The 14,286-nt window shown below is 40.6% G+C and overlaps 1 protein-coding gene across 1 annotated transcript in view; it reads left to right on the forward strand.

Moving 5' to 3' along the window:
* The window catches only part of DCDC2 (doublecortin domain containing 2), a 246,346-nt gene that overhangs the window by 212,562 nt on the left and 19,498 nt on the right, over positions 1–14,286 (forward strand). The window contains exon 11 of the mRNA XM_006757281.2: positions 5,460–5,560. Coding sequence (XP_006757344.1) covers positions 5,460–5,560 — 101 coding nt within the window. The remainder of the gene's footprint in view (positions 1–5,459; positions 5,561–14,286) is intronic.

The raw sequence follows: 14,286 nt of genomic DNA on the forward strand, positions 1-14,286 counted from the left end.
CAAGGCAACCCACATTGGACAGGACCACCTCCATCACAGGGCCACTCGCACCCACACTCACTCAGACTGGGATCATTTAGACAGGCCAACCCATCTCACCTGCACTTCTCTGGGATGTGGGAGGAAACCAGAGTCCATTGAGAAAACCTACACAGACCTTGAGAGAATGTGCGCACGCCACACAGACAGTGGCCCTGGCCTGGAATCTGTATTTTTTCTCATCAACATTATAATAAAATGATATTGAATGAAGCTATGTTATTTAAGGATCCACTGTATTTACCAGTCAGTTGAATGAATGAAATCTATGCTATTAATTTAAAAACTTACGTTTTTTATTATTCAGTACCATTCATTAATACCATCACATGTGGCAATTTATTATGTGTTAAAAGAATATTAACATGGGAAATGTTCACAATATGAATTTAAAGTAAAAAAAAAAACTTTTTAAAAATCTATATAATAAAGAGCCAGGGTTGTAACGACCAAAGGCTTGACCAGACTGGAAGTCAGTGCTGGGTTGCCCTGGTGACCCAGCACTGACTGGGGCCACTGTGGGCGTCCAGACCCAGCACTGACTGTCTAGGGGGCTGCAGATCAGGCCAGGAGAGAGGCCTGCAGAGAGAGAGGCAGGGTCTGAACCAAAGCCTCTGTGGCAGCCATTGATCAGAACTTGCCTTGATCAGCCATTGCCTCTCTTTTTCTCTCCGGGGGCTTCACCAGCAGTTGCACCTCTGTTTCTCTCCAGGCCTCCTGGAGGGCTGCTGATCAGCCCCGCCTCTCTGATCAGGCCGGGATTGATAGGCCCAGAGACACTGACTGGCATAGAAACTGATCAATCAGAATGAAATCTTGGGATGAACTGTGAGGAGCCAATGGCTGCCTCTGAGGTGGAGCTTTTGATGCTGACTGGCATAGAAACTGACCAATCAGAACCAAATTGGCGGGCAGAGAAGGGCAGTTGGGAGCAAGATCAGGCCGGCAGGGTAGGGCAGTTAGGGGCAATCAGGCAGGCAGAGGCAGTTAGGAGTGATCAGGCTGGCAGGGGAGAACAGTTAGGGGCTCTATCAGGCCAGCGGGGGCAGGGGAGGGGCATTGGTGGGAGATCACACTGGCAGGGGAGGGCAGTTGGGGGTAACCAGGCTGGCAGGGGAGGGCAGTTAGGGGTAATCAGGCAGGCAGGCAGGTGAGTGGTTAGGAGTCAGCGGTCCTAGATTGTGAGAGGGGTGTCTGACTGCCTAAACCGGCAGTCAGACATCCCCAAAGGGTTCCTGATTAGAGTGGGTGCAGGCTGGGCTGAGGGAACCCCCCTCCATGCATGAATTTCGTGTACTGGGCCTCTAGTATATACACTGAGTGGCCAGATTACTATGACCACCCCATCAGTACTTCGTTGGGCCACCTTTTGCCTTCAATACTGCAGTGATTCTTCTTGGCATTGACGCCACAAGATGTTGAAAGATGATGTGAGGAATCTGACACCATGCCTGATGAATAGCACTGTCCAGTTCTGTGAGATTTGATGGTTGTGAAACCAGCTGCCTGATGGCTCTTTTAACTTCGTCCCACAAATGCTCAATTGGATTGAGATCTGGTGATTGTAGGGGCCACTTAAGTAAGGTAAAGTCTCCCTCATGTTCTTGAAACCACTCCTGCACAATACAAACACCATGGCATGGTGCATTGTCTTGTTGGAAGAAGCCATCTCCATTGGGATATGCCATCAACATGATAGGATGAACCTGATCAGCAATGATACTTAGGTATGTTGTGCTATTCAGATGTTGTGCCACATGAATTAAAGGGCCCAAATCATGCCAGGAAAACATGCCCCAAACCATAACACTGCACCCACCAGCTTGAAGGGTTGTACTCATGCATGTGGGGTGCATGCTTTCATGCTGTTTCTGCCAAATTCTCACTCTGCCATGTGCATGATGCAACTGGAAACGTGATTCATCCGACCACATGAGTTTTTTCCAATGCTCGACTGTCCAATCCTATGTTCCTGTGCGAATTGGAGACGTTTTATCTTGGTAACTGCAGACAGCAAAGGTGTTCGAACAGGCCTTCGGCTTCCATATCCCATACGATGCAGTGTATGGCTAATTTGCCTACAAACATCAGGTGGTCATAATAATCTGGCCACTCAGTGTATATAACATGGTCCCAGTTTTATGAATGTGTGTGTGGGGGGGGGGGAGGAGGGAGAATGTCTGTTTTAAAAATATTAGTGATTATCTCTGGGTCATAAGATTAGAAGGATGTTTATCTTCTTCATCTTCCAAGTTTTCTAAAATGCATATGTATTATATAAACATATTTATAGTCATAAAATGTTATTTAAAATATTTAACTATATATAACATTTATAGCTAAATATTAAATCCCAAGAGGCTTTCTTCTATCACAGTAACTTTCTAGCTGATATTCCTTTTTTCCTCACCATTTATTCTTACGGATTTCTTTCTGACCTCATTTCTGTGTCTGTGCTCACACCTCTCAGTCCCCTCCCCGACACCCTCAGCCAGACCCTTTTACCTCTGTATTCTCTCTGTGCTCCTGTACACAGGGTGAGCTTTGCTCTCGGCTCTTTATTTCCTTATGGTTGCCATTTTCCATTCCAGTGCACTTTCAATTCTATTTTATTCGTGATTATTGATCTTGTTCTTCTTTTCTGGTGAAATTTTTATTCTAAAACACATCTGCAAGCCATTCATAGCACTGCTTGGATACAGTTAAACATTTCATCGACTGTGAATTTTTAAGAATATATTTCTGTTGTATCTGTAGCTTCTCTTTGTGGTCTCTTTGAAAGCAAGTGCAAAACTTGGATACAAAAATATCATCCAAAAAAGTCATGAACAGAGGTCATAGCTATAGTCTAATGAATCCCATATCTGCCTCTGAAGGTTAACTCAAGGCACATTTTGTGAGTGAGAGTGATTGTTATCTCCTAAGGTAATTGAGAAGGTAGGAAGTCAAACATACCTCATTTTCCTTCTTAAACCCTTTTGAAGGTAACAGTTAACAAATTGTATAACCCTTTTCTGAAATTAGTTTATTCTGCTTCTGCGTATCTCTAAGTTATGAACTCCACATGTGAATAGAGCAGATTTTTTATTTTATTGTTTCTATTTTTATTTCCTTGAGTTCCAAGTTCCAGAATTTGACATGTATCTCATTACCTTGTTCCTTTGATTCCAATTTTATAGGCTTGGATTCCTCCCTTTCACTTTCCTCCTTTAGGACACAGTGATTGAAAGTTGTTTTACTAGTCCCTCGGAGTGTCCCACCCTGTGCTTTGTTGAGTGCATGGCAAGCTCAGCATTTACTCCAGGCCTGCATGTGTGAGAGCACCACCACAGTCTCTCTGTTTTATTTTCTACTTTCTTTCTTCTGGTATCACTGAACTTTTGGCTGCAGTGTCATTTTGGATCCATGTCCCCAGTTGTGAGAAACATCAGAGTCAGGACATAATCCTTGACATGCTGTGTGGGCCTTGTCCTAGGGGGAAAGGGGGCGTTAGTTGTAGAGATAATCCAGAATAGCTGCCAATGCTGAAGTCATTACTGGATAATGATTTTGTAGTGTATCCTGTTATGTATGTCTATTTGCAGTTTACATATACATGTAGGGTGATTTAACTGAGACCATTCTAGTGAGTGAAACATTGCTCTGCTTTGCGAAAGCATACAAGACCCGATGGAAGGAAAGAGAGTGAAACTATTTTGTTGGAGGATAGGAAAATCCAGTCTGGGGTTAAATTATTGTTGTAGATAATCTTCTAAATGAATTAATCCATGTGAATTAACTTAACATGTAGAATCAGCTGTAAGTAGAGCTCTGCTATCCCCAGTTTTTAAAAAAGGAGAGTAGAGAAGCCATCATTCAGTCAAGTTACAAAAAAAGTAATTAAAAAGCAACATGGTTTCTTTAGGAGGAACGAAAAGGAGTTGAGCTGGGTTTTGTCTCCCTCCCTCTTTCTCTCCCACTCTCTTTCCCCTCCCTCCCTCCCTCCCTCCCTCCTTTCCTCACCTGGCTATATCTTCTAAGCTCCATAGGGCTCTGCCCCACAGGGCTCTGCTGTAGCCCTGCTCTATTACAGCACTCTGTTGTGTTTATATCTCTGTTTCTGCACTGGTCTGTAGTCGACTTCAGGGAACACTCTACATCCCACTCACATCTTAGAGCAGCGGTTCTCAACCTGTGGGTCACGACCATCGGAAAACACATATAGCATATCAGATATTTACATTACTATTCACAACAGTAGCAAAATTACAGTTAAGAAGTAGCAATGAAAATAATTTTATGGTTGGGGGTCACCACAACATGAGGAACTGTATTAAAGGGTCACGGCATGAGGAAGGTTGAGAACCACTGTCTTAGAGTGTCACATGTGCCTTACATATAATTAGCCCCTAATGTATATAAAAATATTTTTATATATTAAATATAAAAATATATTTTTATATATTAAGAAGGATTTCATTATTTAACAACATGAAATATTATTACGGAAAGATGTTAAATAATTGTGCTCTAGGAAATAAGCATTCTTTGGAGAAATAGAGGTGGTTTTAATAAAAAAAGATAAAAACATTTTCTAGACCTTATGGGTAGCACATGGTGAAATAGATTACCAACAAGGAAGGGAACTCTCCATCCCTGGAGATCCTTAAAAATTGGACAGAGAGAGATCTGTGAGTGAGGCAAATAGGCAGACATAATGACCCATGGTTCTGTGATTTTTTTGCCTGAAGAGAAGACTACGGGGTAAGACATTAAAACTCTTTCAAATATGGAAAATAGCTCCTTTTGCTTCCATAAGAAAACAAGTCCAAGATGCTTAACCTAAAGTCTTAGAGATTTAGGTTACTTGATAATTAGGGATTTTAAAAATAGATTGTAAAATCCTGTGGAAATCTTCAAAACAAAAGATTGATTTGTGTGTGATACGGAGTCAGCTCTATGATTCTGTTACAGTAAAAATACTCTTTTTATATTATTCTGAACAGAGATAATTATTCCAGTATGTTATATTCAGTGCATAACAGTCTCTTGGGAAAGAGAAACGTATAAAAATAGTATCTTAAAGCATTAAGCATCATACTGTTTTGTGGACAGGAGGGTAGAACAGAAATAGTAAGTGTGAAGTTCTTCCATCTAAATACCTTTACCATGTTGTGTTATTATATCTGAGCCAACATATGAGAGGGAGTCTGGGACAGATCTCTATTCTGCTGGGTGAGCCTTATTTTGGCCATTAAAGCTTTTCCCAATGAAAATGGAGAGGAATTGTGGGGGAGGGGAGCTACAGAAATCCTGTCCAGACAAAGGGAACCAAAATACCTATTTCAAAACAGTCTTCTCAGGTATTTGATGTAATTTCTACCTGCAGCCACATGATGTCACAATTGGATTTTGATTTCACTGTGTATTTGTCTCAACAGATGAAGGCATTTTCAAAGCTGGAGAAGAAAGATCTGAAACTCGGGGGGCAGCAGAAGTCCAAGAAGATGAAGACACTCAGGTTGAGATTCCAGTTGATCAGGTAATCTCCATGCCTAAATAAATATGTATAAACCAATTGCTACTATTTTTTATTTCAAATTTTTCATATTTAGTTAAACCCTCTCAGGTACAGTGTGGCTGAAAACCTTAAAAACAAAACAAAACACCTTCATTTCTTTTTAGTTTTCCCACAAAGAATAGCCCTTTGGATGGAGGCTTTTATTATGATGATGATGATGGAAAATGGTATATCTTTAAAAAGCAACATTGAAGAATATGGTGGATTGGAGTTAAGAATGAGGTATAAAGAGGGAGAAACTTAACACAGGAAAAAAAGAGTGTTGGCTTTGGGTTTTATCTACAAAAATAGTCCTCCTCTTAGAAAAGCAGGGTATTGTTGTTTGGTTTTGTTTTTAAAAAAGAAAAATGTTTTCTCCTTTCGGGTCCTTGAAGTTGTTGTGATTGGAATTTTTGTCATAAATTAAGTACTTGTATAAATGCAACTCAAATATTTGCTATGTGTGTATTGATTTTATTTCTTAGGCCAGTGGAACACAGAAGTGTGTGTGTTTGTGTGTGTGTTTACACACATATGCTTACAGAAGGGATTAAGCAATGTTAATTCTAGCTAAATGATACCAGAAATAGACTTTTTAACACAATTCAACCAGGTTTCTTACAATTCTGTGTGGAGGAGGGGAATTTAGGTGAGGGAATGAAGCTCAAGGGAATGAGAAGTCACTAGGTATTGCCACTTGCCCTCTGACTATTATGTGATATTTCCCTTTTAAAAAGCAAATTTCACAATCCAGCAAATTCCACAGATGATCTTTTCAATGGTGTTCGCCTTCACAGTGAGGCAGTGCAGTTTCTGCTTGGTTATTGCACAGGCATTTTCTGTAAGTATCACCTTCCCAATGAAAAGCCCAATGTGTCAAAAACCACAGATTTCAAAAATCCAATTTATTATCTAGGCTTAGTTACAACTAATAATTTTTCATAAACTCCAGTGATAGGTATTTTTTCCGAGGTTAAATGGAATTTTAAGTCTTCTGTGAAGCTGTAATTAAATATTATAAGACAGAGAAGGGTAATCATCATGAATATACAACACCTATTAGCTGCTAAAACCAAGATTAATTTATATTCCAAAGTCAGAATGCCAGATATCAAGAAAAGAATCGCAGCATTATTTCCAGAAGAAAAATCTCTTTGTTAAGCACTTAATGAGTTATGAAATCTGTGATAGGTATTTTTTACACATAAGTTTAACGATCACGACGAAGGGTGGCTAGCAGGGGGCACAGATCAGCGCCGGAACCTGAGCAGCCTTGTGTAAGTGTTCGTCTGTAGAGCTTGATTTCTTATTTGACTGGAGAGTGCTAACTTATTAAAATACAAGTATGCAAAAGAGACTGATCAGACAGCTTGGTAAAGCTGAGCAATTTCAACTAATTTATATCAGTTTGAAGAAAATAAAACCAGGTAAGCAAAGGCCAGAATTATTTTCTCCTTTGACCCTATGATTTAATAGAGTTGGGATTGTCTGGCTCATGTGGTTGGCATGGGCTGCTATTCAGGTAAGTGTGTAGAGTCATTCTCTCTATGATTTAGTGACCTTTAGCTCTATATCCTAAGCAGCTATGTTATAAATATTGTCAAAAACCAAGTGAGAGTGTGGAGAAATTAGCGTAAAGATTCATTATAGTAATATTCGTTACAGTAAGAACAGCTCTGAGGATGTGCCCTAGGGGTGGTCCTCATGGAACAATAGGTACTGTTCATTAAGTACCTACGAGTGCCAGGCACTGTAGTAGGCACTTTTATCTCATGTAATTGTGATAACCACCCTGTGAGACAGGTCTTATTATTCCCACTTTATATAGAGGAAGAAAGGGAGCTCGCATAGGTGGAATTACTTGTCCAAGATGGTTTTGTCAAAGGGGTTGGGATTTGAATGCAGGTCTATCAGACTTCAAAGCACAGGAGTGATCTAGAAGAAGAGTAGTAAATGCAAACAAACAAACAAACAAACAAACAAAAACACACACTCCCTTTCAGGCCAATCCTAGTTCACTACTTTGAGTTGGTCTCCTGTCATCTAAATGGTTCATGTTGTAACTTTAGTCAAAGGTCCAATGAGAAGGGTGTGTGTGTGTGTATGTGTGTGTGTGTAAATATCATGTGCCAAGTAATTTATTGATGCCTGAAAAGCAAATCAATTTTAGAAGTAAATATTAAAACCTCTGTTGGGAGCTAATGCTCTGTGGAGCTCTTGTGTTTCCCCACATCTTGTGAGTAGAGGCACTAGACTACCTTTTTAAGGATGTTTGCAGAGTGAACAGGCCTGAAAAACAGGGATAGTGACTCTCATGGGAGCAGTCACTCTCAACTGGAGGTGATTTTGACAATTTCTGAGGACATTTTTTGATTGTTATAGCTGAGAGAATCTATGGTTAGGAGCCAGGGATGCTGCTAAGATATCTTGTTACATAACAGCCCCCCCGCCCCCTCCACACACACACACAAAATTATTCAGTTCAAAGTGTCAGTAGGGCTGAGATTGAGAAACCCTGCTGTAGAACAAAGGCGAGGTTTGTTTACTGTCTAGTATAATAAAGATAATGTCTCCATATGGTGTAAAAGTCTGGCAGGTTTATTATCCAACATAGAAGATTCGGTGCCATTGAATTGTATACTCAAACCTAGTTAAAATGGCAAATTTTATGTTATGTGTATTTTACCACAATAAAAATATTTTGAAATAAAAGATTTGGGTTCTCTAAGCTTTGGGTTCTGCCCTTGAAAATCAGACTATTATGTAGATCACCTAACCCTATTCACATTGCCCTGGGGAGTGAGGCTTTGGGGAGTGAGTACAAGTGGTGATCTAGCTACTGACATTGCTGTGAGCAGTCGAGTCAGCTATCTCTGACCCAAGAGTCTCATGTCCTCTGCCAGCATCCATGAAACTGGCAGGCTGATGTGTTAGCTGGCAAGTGGGGTAACATTTCAGACCCTGATAGCCTGACATCAACTAGTGCGTGCGTGTGTGTGTGTGTGTGTGTGTGTGTGTGTGTGTTTGTATGTTGTTGTTGTTGTTGTTGTGTGTGTAATGGGGCATCATGGTTAAATTCTAGCCAAGAAAGAGTCTGAACTCTGTCCCAAGATCCAGACTCTTCATTTTTTAGAGACAAGTTAATGATACTTCCGAACTCATGGAAAAGTGAAGAATGTCACATTATGTTACATATTCCAGAAGGCCAGAACAAACATATTTTCTTAGGGGAGAGTTTAGGTCTAATAAGAATCTGGTACCCTTACTAGAGTACCATGCACATTCCAAATCAATCGGTTGTTCATAAGCAGTGGGACAGGTGCCTGGGGAGCTAATACCTATGGCTGTACCCTGGCACCAATGACTCAGGAGACAATGTGCTCTATTTATAAAGTGATGCTTTTCCAGGCAAAGGAGTCAAGAAATGAGCTTGTTTCATTATATTTAAGTAAACTGCACCTACTAAGTGCGGATGAGGAAGGAGAAATCACCATATCAGAAACACAGGCGAAGAAGTACCTATAAAACAGGAAAATAAGTAATTATGTTTCAGATTTTGTTCCATATGACAGAAGAGAGCACAAGATGGAGACAGTAACTTTAGAGTGATTTGGGGTTGTTTTATAGCATTCTCCCATCAGTTTGTAGTTGATTCTGAGTAATAAAATAATGATAATTTCAAAATGTTTTTATGCTAAATAGTTTCATTAAGTAGCATTTAAGCCAGCATCATGAGCACTGGAGCAATGAAAACCTTTTGCTTCTTTTAATTGTAGGGTGTGATTGAATTTATTTGTTCATTTGTGTGTTTGTTTATTTGTCTAAAACTTCTTAATTAAAATTACCCATAAGGTATTTTTAAAAGATGATAACAAAAATGGCGACCTCTTGTTTCACTTTTCCCCACCTTGATGCCTTCTCTACAGAGAAAACCTATTTGAACTAGTTTGTTGTTTCTCATGAAATACACTGCTATATTTCTACATCACCCCTCCCTTCCTCCCTCCCCTCCATTTTAATACCTCTGAGATATTTGGGTCTTACAATGTCAAACTGTGTCATAGTTTAATTAGCTTTTCCCCCCATTCTAAGCGGTACACAGAATGGACATCCTTTTAACTGGTGACATATCAAATTTGATGAACTACATTAACTGATTTTATTTTTCAACTTTAGATAGTATTTACTAACTTTATCTCTAATGACTATGGAAGATGATTATTTAAATCTCTTCCCAACTCGTTCCCACTCTTCCTCCCCAAATAAGGCCATATGTGCACAAAACCGCACATGCATGCCTTTTCCCTTCTTCCTCTCCATTATAATTTTACTATTGGCTTGGTACATGGATTTGTGCACATTGAAAGGAAATTAATTAAAAGGTGGCCGCTGGGGCAGGACTGGGCGAGACTGGCTGGACACGCTTGGAGCCAACCTCCCGTGGTTCCTCCCTAGCCAGCCGCACCTGGGGCGGTGCTGTGGGAAGGGCATCTGAGGAGTGAGCGGGGGTCCCTCCAGCAGGTGTGGTTCCTTAGTCTGGCCTGTGGGGATTGGGCCGAAACCGGCTCTCCAACATCCCCTAAGACAGCGGTTCTCAACCTATGGGTCGCGACCCCTTTGGCAGTCGAACAATCCTTTCACACGGGTCGCCTAAGACCATTCTGCATATCGGATATTTACATTTTGATTCATAACAGTAGCAAAATTACAGTTATGAAGTAGTAATGAAAATAATTTTATGGTTGGGAGTAACAACATTAAGAACTGTATTTAAAGGGCCAGAAGGTTGAGAACCACTGCCCTAAGGGGTCCCGGAGTGTGATAGCGCACTCTGCAAAGTTGCTGTCATACAGAGTGGTGAACGCAAACGCAAGTGTGCAGTAAACCAGATTCGGGGCCAAAAGTGTCCCAGCAACAACATAACCCATGGCCAAAGGTAGAATTGTGGGGCCCCTTGAGGAATCGGGTTTCCTCCTCTCCGGTTCTGGGGTGTGTCACCTGAGAACTGCTGCTGCCAAGCCACCAAAGCTCACCAGGCCCTGTGTTTAGTGTCTGCCCCCTGGTGGTCAGTGCACATCATACCTACCACCCGGTCGGACGGTCAGATGGTCAGTTAGCCTTTTATAGCTTATATAATAAAAGCCTAATGTGCTAAGTGTCTGGCTGATCGTTCGACTGTTCGACCAGTTACTATGACGCACACTGACCGCCAAGGGGCAGATGCTCTGATTAGTAGGTTAGCTTGCTGCTGGAGCCCAGCTGATTGGGACTGGGTGAGATAGGCCGGGCATGCCCCTGGAGCCCTCCCATGGTCCCTCTCTGGCCCTGATCATGCACTGGTGGGGTCCTAGGCCTGGCCTGTGCCCTGTTGCAATCTGGGATCTCTTGGGGGATGTCAGAGAGCCGTTTTCAGCCTGATCCCCAAAGGCCAGGCTGAGGGACCCCACCGGTGCACGAATTTGTGCACCGGGCCTCTAGTATATAGATAATAATTTTTGCTAAGTCAATATTTAATCTGTATGTTATTTTTGCTTATCTGTATTATTGTTAACTGAGCCATATAGTATACTCTGGGTACATATCCTTTGTTGTGTTACCCTTTATTCCTCCTCCCTATTTTAGTAATTGCCTTTTTTGTTGTTTGTTTAGTTTTTGTGTGTAGGTATTAGCAAGCCATCTTCAAATTCTGCAAGAACTGTTGATCTCCTCTTGGTATACTCAAACATAGGTAGTGACAATGAAATCTCATTTTCATCTTTTCAGCCTTTCAATCATCTGCCTCAAGCTGGTCAGCTGTTCTATAGGTATGCTTTTCAGGGTTACCCTGGTATTTGCCTTCACCATTATTTTGGAAATTTCCTTTGCTTCTCCAGTAGGTGGATCCTCCATTTCTTGGATTCTGTATCTTCCTCTTTCTTGGCCACACCTTCATTTTTGTGTGGAACTCACCTCTAGGAGCCCACTGAGGAAAGCGTCATGGAAGACACTTTTAAAAAAAACAACACTTTACATGTCTGAAATGTCTTTTTTTCTCTATCCTCACTTGACTAAGTATGACTAGGTATAAAATTATAACTAGTTAGATATAATTTCTCTCAAAATTTTGAAAGCATTGCTCTATTGTCCTTCCTATTCAGAATGGCAGTTGGGAAAGTTCAGTGCCATTGTGTCTCCTGGGCCTTTGTGAAATAGCCCTTTTTCACTACCTGGAAGCTTTTAGGCTCTTGTCTTTGTTCCTGCTTTTCTGAAGATTTCCAATTCTGTGCCTTTGTGCAGGTCTTTTTGCGTATTGGACTGGACACTTAATGGGCTTTTTTATTATGTAAATGTTTGTTTTTAGTCTTGAAAAATATATTGAATTATTTTTTTCGATAACTTTCTTCTCTTCATTTCTCTCCTCTCTTTCTGGAATAACAAGTATTTGGATATAGGCTCTCCTAGACTCATCCTATACTTGCTTCTCCTACTTTCCATCTCTATGGATTTTTTTCTATTTTCTCAATCTTTTTTAAAATAAAAAGATTTTAACTGTTTTTCTTCCATCTGTTGAATTTTTTTCCAGTCATATATTTTGAAGTTTTAGGAGCTCTTTCAGATTCTCTGAATATTCCTTTTTATAGCATCCTATTTCTGCTTAATGGATATGATATCATGCTTTATCTTTCCAAGGATAGGCCTATTACTTTAACCTTTCTTTTTTATACTATTTTTGTTTCTTCTGAGTTTCTTTTTCTTTCTATGTTTTTATCTCTGTCTACATGTCAGAAGCTTTTCCTGCCTGTCTGGTTAATTGATTGTGGTGTGTTTTTTTTAAGATTGAAATATGTTTGACATAAAATATTATATACATTTGAGATGCATATCTGGTTAGATTTTAGAGTAAAGCAATAGAGACATTGTGCATAGGCAGGGCTCATCAGGTTGGGGGAGTTGCACTGTAGGGTGATTGGTTTTTGCCATTTTGTTGGTTAGACCTCCAATTTCAGAATTTAGTGGGCTATCAGAAGGGAGTGAGAAAAACCATATTTGCTCAGTCTTCTGTGTTCAACCAGAAATCACTTTCACACTAATTCATCTTTATAGAACCAGCAGGAGGGATGGCAGCCTGGCAGCCTGTGACCAGCTCTGTGAGAGACACTTCTTTGGCTAGCACAGAGCTTACAGAACCTGAATCTCTTCAGCAGGCCATGTGTTCTGCAGTCCACCACAGGCCACAGCACTTCCTATTATCAAACACCTGTCCTGACTTCACATTTATGTTATTTTCCCAGCTCCTGGGGGCACTTGAGTTTGTGATTCTTGGTCTACACATAGAGAACATAGTGCTATTTAAAAAAAAAATCTGCAGCCTGGAGACTATACCCAGAAGCAGGAGGTTTGAAATCCAAATATGCCCGTCGACATATTTTTGATCTCCATGCCCTGGCCTCATCACTTACTCTACCAGCTACTTGTGAAGAATCAGCAGTCTCTCATGAAAGGCAAACTGAATGGAGAGCTTATTTGTATTCTTCATAGGTAACAACATACACAAAAAGGTAAAGGAAGCTGCTTCCTCTGATCAGACCCCTAAATCTGCTTCAATGAAATATATTTATTAAAATAATAATTATAAAGCATTTAGAACCAGAAAGGAAGCTGGTCCAAACTCCTTATTTGGCCAGTGAAGAAACAAAGCTCCCTAGTGGGTAAAGCCGTTTTCCGACAAAGACACAGATGCTGGTCGGGAGTCTAGTAGGCGCCCAGGGCTCCTGGCCTCCAGGCTGGTACTCCTTCTAAGTGTCGCAAGGAAGAGAAGTGGGAGATGAGGGACTTCTTATTATATCACAAACAGCAGAATGTTCCATCTGTGTAGGGGACCACTCAGCCTTTACTGCCTTCCCTGGACTGAAAGGAATAATGCACTAACAGTCTTTTCAACATTCTTTATTTTTAACTCGCAGCCTCTTGGTGAATCCTATTCATGTTTGGTGATATAAGCATCACACACAGCTGGAAGAGTGAAGGTGAAGGTGATCTGGCTTCTTCATTTCCGTGTTCGTCGTCAGGGCTTTTTGTGACATTGTGATTGTAGATTTGCGTTTAATTGATAGAAATGGTGTTAATCATTAAAGTGTAGCCTTCCGGGATTTCTGATGTAAGTGAAAGAAAATTAATGTTTACTTCTAAAGTGAGAAAACTTAATGTGGAAAGTTTTTCTAATGACTAAATATTCCCTTGCTACCTAGTTTAAGTTTTCAATGTACCATATCTTTTCATATGGCTGTTGCAGGAACTTGTAAAGCTTGAATGGACATGAGTGTGCCGGCTTCAGCAGGTGGCTGGCCAGAGCTTCATGCTTTCTGTAGGTCTTTGTACTTCGAGCCATATATAACCTTTTTCTCCCCCCTGTGTGAAAGTAAGCCTCTGAAAGCTAAGAGCAGGAAGCAGCACTTTGCTGTCATGAAAAATTGAAATTGATTATTTCAAAGCACCTCATTGAAATTGGATAGGAAATGATTTTAGTTTCCATAGGGACAGAAATATAAAACAAGTGCAGTTACTTCTATACTTTCAACATCTATGCCTGAACTCTGCCGTAAAATCCACATCTATAGTTCCTGCCCAAACCTTGTAAAGAATCCTCACTCTTATCAAATTTTGGATGTAGCAAATGTTACATTGAGAAGTGGACATCTAAAGTAGTCCCTCCCTCCCTCCCTCCCTCC

The sequence above is a fragment of the Myotis davidii genome, unplaced genomic scaffold (genome assembly GCF_000327345.1).
Source record: "Myotis davidii unplaced genomic scaffold, ASM32734v1 scaffold53, whole genome shotgun sequence".
In the NCBI taxonomy this organism is placed as follows: Eukaryota; Metazoa; Chordata; class Mammalia; order Chiroptera; family Vespertilionidae; genus Myotis; species Myotis davidii.